General features: G+C 37.8%; 1 protein-coding gene and 1 non-coding gene across 2 annotated transcripts; one reads left to right on the forward strand and one right to left on the reverse strand.

The window, feature by feature from the left end:
• Window positions 1-1,410: 1,410 nt before the first annotated feature.
• Window positions 1,411-1,492, reverse strand: trnas-aga (transfer RNA serine (anticodon AGA)). The gene has a single exon. It is a non-coding gene; the product is annotated as a tRNA-Ser (tRNA).
• A 1,374-nt stretch (window positions 1,493-2,866) lies between these two features.
• On the forward strand, window positions 2,867-6,284 carry LOC104967045 (nucleosome-remodeling factor subunit BPTF-like). The gene is made up of 2 exons (XM_010796423.1): window positions 2,867-3,356; window positions 5,461-6,284. The coding sequence occupies exons 1-2, from the start codon at window positions 2,867-2,869 to the stop codon at window positions 6,282-6,284; spliced, it is 1,314 nt and encodes a 437-aa protein (XP_010794725.1).
• Window positions 6,285-6,454: the final 170 nt, after the last annotated feature.

Raw genomic sequence — 6,454 nt, forward strand, 5'->3', positions numbered from 1 at the left:
ATCTTGTACTTGAGTAAAAAGTAGAAGTACTCAGATCTTGTACTTGAGTTAAAGTAGAAGTACTCAGATCTTGTACTTGAGTAAAAGTAGAAGTACTCAGATCTTGTTCTTGAGTAAAAGTAGAAGTACTCAGATCTTGTACTTGAGTAAAAGTAGAAGTACTCAGAGTGTAGGAATACTCTGTTATAGTAAAAGTAGAAGTACTCAGATCTTACTTGAGTAAAAGTAGAAGTATACTCAGATCTTGTACTTGAGTAAAAGTAGAAGATATATAGTGATATAGTGAAAGTAGCGACAGTAAAAGTAGTCATTGTGCAGATTGGTCCATTTCAGAATAATATATATGATATGTTTTATAATAATTGATCATGAAAGTGTTACCTCTATGAATCTATATACATAATATCTGTCTTAGGTCTCCTCCTCTCTAACTCTGATGCTACAGTTGTCTTTAAGCTCAGAGTTTCTGCGCTGTTTCTGATTCATGGTTTATCACTGCCCCCTACTGGCTGGAAATACCTGGGATAAACAAGCTATATATCTGTTGTCAACTTTAATTATTTTGTAATATAACTTTAACTTCATGTGAATATATTTATTTAGTCTTTTTGTTGCACTTTATTATTATTTATATTCCATGTTAATTATCTTTATTGATTATACATTTCTTCACTGTACATTTGACTTAATTTAATGTAATTTAGCCCGTCAGCAGTGTTTTAATTGTCAGATAGTCAATATATTTGTATCTTCACGGTCAATTTGATATTTTTTACTCTTTAGTTCTGTTTTATCTTCTATGTTGGGATGTTCATATTGAATGATTGTTTATTTTCCACTTTTTTTTATATTTCGAATTATGTGCAATAATTTGTTTGACAAGCTGCCGCAACTAAATAGATTCCCATTTTGGGATTATTAAAGTGTATCTTATTTTCCATTAACTTGTTTGTATACATGTTCATATTTTTACTCTAACTTCTTAAATTCAAATACAGTTTCTGTATTTAATTGTTTTCTTATATTAATCTTTTCTAATGATTTACAGTACATACAAATAAAATTAATGAAACACCAGATATATCATACTTTACAGGCTCCTAAATGATGACAATACATGTGTAAAAAATTCAAAACCTGCAGTATTTCTTGAGTTTAGTATTTTTAAAGCATTATCCATTTTGTTAAATCATTAAACCTAACCACTGGGTGGCGCTGTTGCATCACTTGTAAACCATCGTTTAAAACCGCTAAAGTGGTGACTTCAGGTGCATCTAGTATTTATACACGGAATGTCTTCCTAATGATTCTTGAATATACAGCTTAATGTGTAAAAGTATAATTTAAATGAAAAGTATAATTTAAATGAAATACAAGTATTATTACAATTATTTTCAAAAAAGAATTATTCGTTGTCGGCAGGATTCGAACCTGCGCGGGAAGATCCCAATGGATTTCTAGTCCATCGCCTTAACCACTCGGCCACGACAACTGATGAACTTCACTATATGCTGACGTAACTTATACCTCACAATGCATAATTCCTATTCATATATATACTGTAAGCCATATCAATTACATAATTTATGTGTATAATAATGACAATTGTACTAGCAGTAACTGGGATGGAAAACTACAAATACAGTTACTTTAAATGTTTATTATTGTGTCACACAAACCCTATAATCAATATTTGGACATTTATATTATGAGCCATGTTAAAGTGTTTGCTATAGTTTTATCTGTACAGGAAGTCATTACAATGCTACTGTACATAGTTTGCTGTTTGAATAATATTTAACATGCAAAATACATGATTAACTGATTAAAAACTGTACTGGTTATTCAACCAAACGGCTAAATAGTTAAACACTCCTTAAGTCACAAGCGAGGTAATTCATCAATGATATAAGAAGATTTTAATATAAAAATACATGTCTTTGTGTTTAAATGTACAAAGTGCAACTACTTCGCACACTTGTATAATGTATAAAGTAGGTTGGTCTATTATAGTGTATTCTAACTTATTATGTATAATAACTGTTGACATATATATTGTCTATTTATGTTTATTTGTATAGATGTGTGTGTCATTTACATTTTGAACACTGAGGATATACTTGTCTGACTACTGTCTGAAAGAGCTGATTTAGCCCCCATGACTATTTCAAAGCATACATTTTTATTTAAATTATTAATGAAAAGGGGGAATGCACTCAGAAATATTAAAAAGGTGTTCAGAAATGTGTATTTGCACTTTAAGAAACCATAAAAGGCCAAATAAATATAAAATAAATAAATGTGCTTTGTTATGAGCTAAAAAACTAAACTAAACTAAACCTATACAACCCTAACTCAGTATAAAATGACCAAAAATCATGCCTATACTGATCAGTGTCTTGAAAAATGTATTGACATATTTTTTTTCATACATTATCTACTCTGACCTCAAACTGAATGCCTAAAATTGCATTGCCTGAAATGGTAAAACACTGTTTAAACACCTTTTCTCCCTCTATGTATGTTTCATTTTACATGTACCCCCTCGTTGACCCCATATCTATCATTAAGATGTAGTAAATGAAACTAATGTGAGTGAATCCTCATATCGCTCATTGTTGCCACTGAGGAGAAACCACGTGACTCGTGTAGTGAGCGCCTCCTGTTTGTTCAGAGAGAAGAGAGGAGAAGAAAGATGGCGGCTCTGTAGGAGAACCGAGGGCTCACATTCTCAGCTTCAAACACCCGTAAACAAACCCTCCAACCCGGGGAGTGAAAACAACACCGTCCGAACCCCACAGGGACTCATCTGCAGTGGAACTAATTGGAGGCAAAACCCTGCAAAAATAGGAGTAATTATTCCACCATGAGAGGGAAAAGAGGCAGGCCGCCCAAACCTCTCCAAGCGGAGGATTCTTCCCCGGCTGCAACGCGAGGTTTGCGGCCGCGGAGGAACATAAAGCCCCGGGTGCGAAGTGACGACCACAGCGGGGATGAGGAGGCAATAAGCCCCGCAAGAGAGAGCCCTAAGCGGCGGAGAGGAGGAGGCAGGTTGGGGGGGTCGGGGACGACAACACGGGGCCGGGGAAGAGGGGGCAGAAGTCGGGGACGAGGAGGGAGGCGAACCCCGGTCTGCAAAACCGTGGTGTACGACGACCATGAAAGTGATGAAGACGACGATGCTGTGAGTCTGAGATCCGAAGAGGAGGAGGTGGAGGAGCCCCAGTCTGAGGAAGATGAGGCCCTGAAAGAGGAATCTGACTGCCTGGAGGAAGAGGAGGAAGAGGAGGAGGATGGTGGAAGTTTGTGCACGGAGAGTAGCTTCAGGAGTCAGAGCACACATGCAAGCACTCCAGGTAAATATGTGATCAAAGTGGGGTTAAATATGCACTGCAGCAGGGTGGTCATCATCAGAATAAGAATTCCTTTATTAGTCCCACAGCAAAAGTAATGAGCCAAAAATAGCACAATATTAATTAAGAGGCATGCATAACATATTGGAAATAGAAATTACACAAATAACCATTTACAAAAATACACATCAAGGTGGACAACAAAAAGTACAATTCATTGTTTTTTCTAAATAAGCTAAGGATGTTAAAGTAGTTTGACAGCAGTAGTAACAGCAGTAGAAGTATATAGTGCACAGGTATTTAAAGATGTATATATCTAGCATAGCAGGTAAACAAAACGCATGCAATAATAAATAATATGCACATTTATAAAGCTAAATGTAGAGAAGAAAGCACATAATAGAATTGAATAAAAATGTAGCAAATAAGTACAAATCCAACTTGACTTAGTGACATAGTAACAAATGAAGGTGTTGAGACATTATAAAACATGTTAGGATATTTAAAACAATGTAGGTTTTTCACATAAAGGTGATTATTACACAGTAATGCAAGAAAAGTGTCTATTGTTTGGGAAATGCATCCTGAAAGGCTGGATGTTGTTGTTTTTGCTCAGGAAGCTGTGTGGTTATTGTTCAAAATGGAGACTGTATGCACACAGGCCGCAGATCAGTAAAGCTGCTGTAGGTGGATCAGATCTGTAGCTGTAACACCAGCTCACCTGTGTTTCCACCACTGTCTAAAAGCACTATTTTCTGCATTATTCTCACACTATAGCATAACAATAACTGCATACCTCCTACTCTAAATAGTTGAAGTTGTTCATTTACAGTAGCTTCTAGCCTGCTAACGTTAGCATGTACAGTTAGCTCATACTGCCTTCTGTAAATATGAACTCCGATAGTTGGATAATTATATATTGACTTTATATATTAACATGCAACACTATTTGCGACAAGTGAAGAAGAAATTGTAGTTTCTGATTTGAAGCCAATTCATAGAAAGATAATGACTACGTGGCTAATGTTAGCATGCACAGTTAGCTCAGTTAGCTACTGGATAATGTCAATAAGAAGTCCGATAGTTAGATAATCATAACTTAACGTTAGTATCGGTTCTTATATTAAAATGCAACGCTATTTGTAATAAGTGAAGAAGGAATTGTAGTTTCTGATTTGAAGCTAATTCATAGAAAGAAACCGGCTACGTGGCTAATGTTAGCATGTACAGTTAGCTCTTGCTGCTAACTGTCAATATGAAGTCTTGTAGTTAATAATAAAAATGTATTTATATCATTATAAGTTGACTTACTTGTAGTTACACGCAAGCCCATTTGTATCAGGTGAAGAAGAAAGTATAGTTTCTGAATTGAAGCCAATTAATCGAAAGATAATAGCTTCTGAGCTAATGTTAGCTTTCACAGTTAGTTCATGCTGAATACTGTCAATATGAAGTCTGATAGTTAAATAAAGCTAACTTTGCGTACTTCTTATAGCTAAACGCAATAATATTACGCGAAGAAGACATCGTAGTCTGTCATTAAAGCTAATAAAATAAATATAAGAGCTAGCTATCTAACTTAATTGTGTCTCTTTGACTGGTTATAGCAAACTACCTGCACCTGTAGGATTGAGAATAACACGAATTACAACTACATTAAGAAATTATGCACCATGTATTCATTGGTATATTGGTGTAGAAAAAGATGGTTATTGCCAAATGTTATTAACAGTAATTCAAGGCCAAGAAAATACAATTTAAAAACAAGATATAATAGAATAAGACCGGTATAACATACAAGAATGCAATGTAAAGTGCAGTGTAGAAATAAAAAAGTGATTTGATTTAATAAAATGCAGAAGGAAAAATAAGTGTCTTCAGCCTTGATTAAAAATAAGTAAGAATAGCAGTTATTTTGTGGTTTCTTTTCAGATTTATGAAGCATAATAACCGAACGCTGCATTTAGTTTTGACTCAGACAGAAAGCAGAGAGCAGTGTGATATTAATAAGATTAAACATCGTATTATATGGACTTATTATATGTAATGTGCCTCTCAAATATGCTGCAGCCTATCGATCAAAGCTAACTTTGCTTGTCTCCTACAGGGAAGAGAAAAGGCCGGCCTCGACCTCGCAGCCCTATCCTGGAGGAGAAGGAGATTCCTGCTCTCAAACTCCCCGACTCCTCCGAGGACCTCCTGGTTCCCAGCGCCGAACTCCTCAACGCCGCCTCCATCTACGAGGTGCTACGTAACTTCAGCACGGTGTTGCGTCTCTCCCCGTTTCGCTTCGAGGACTTCTGTGCGGCGCTGGTGGGTCAGGAGCAGTGCACTTTAATCGCAGAGACACATATAGCCCTCTTGAAGGTCATCCTACGTGAAGAAGACACCTCCAACACCACGTTTGCCCCCGCCGACCTCAAAGACAGCGTCAACTCCACTCTGTATTTTATCGACGGCATGACGTGGCCGGAGGTTTTGCGCGCGTACTGCGAGAGCGACCGGGAGTACCATCACGTTCTGCCCTATCAGGAAGTGGATGAGTATCCTTATGGTCCACTTGAGAGTAAAATCAAGGTGTTGCAGTTCTTAGTGGATCAGTTTCTGACCACCAACATCGCCCGTGACGAGCTGATGTCCGACGGCACCATGCTGTACGACGACCACTGCCGAGTGTGTCACCGTCTCGGGGACCTGCTGTGCTGTGAGACGTGCTCAGCGGTGTATCACCTGGAGTGTGTGAAGCCCCCGCTGGTGGAGGTACCGGAGGACGAGTGGCAGTGCGAGATCTGCGTCGCTCATAAAGTGCCGGGGGTCACCGACAGCGTGACGGAGGCGCAGAAGAACCGGCCGTATATCAGACAGGAGCCCATCGGATACGACCGGCACCAGAGGAAGTACTGGTTCCTGAACAGGAGGATTATTGTGTAAGTTACTGAACCACAATTCACTCTTTAAAGCGCTCTATTTAGCTTTTTGGTGTTCTCCCTCTCCTGTAGTGGGTTCTATAGGTTTGAGGTTTTTCCTACTTCACTGACCCCTCGCCTTTATTCCATCTAGGTTAGCACTTTACTTTTGTTGTTATTGTTCTTCTTTACTTG

The sequence above is a fragment of the Notothenia coriiceps genome, unplaced genomic scaffold, assembly GCF_000735185.1.
Source record: "Notothenia coriiceps isolate Sejong01 unplaced genomic scaffold, NC01 NC01_scaffold00002300, whole genome shotgun sequence".
Taxonomy (NCBI): Eukaryota; Metazoa; Chordata; class Actinopteri; order Perciformes; family Nototheniidae; genus Notothenia; species Notothenia coriiceps.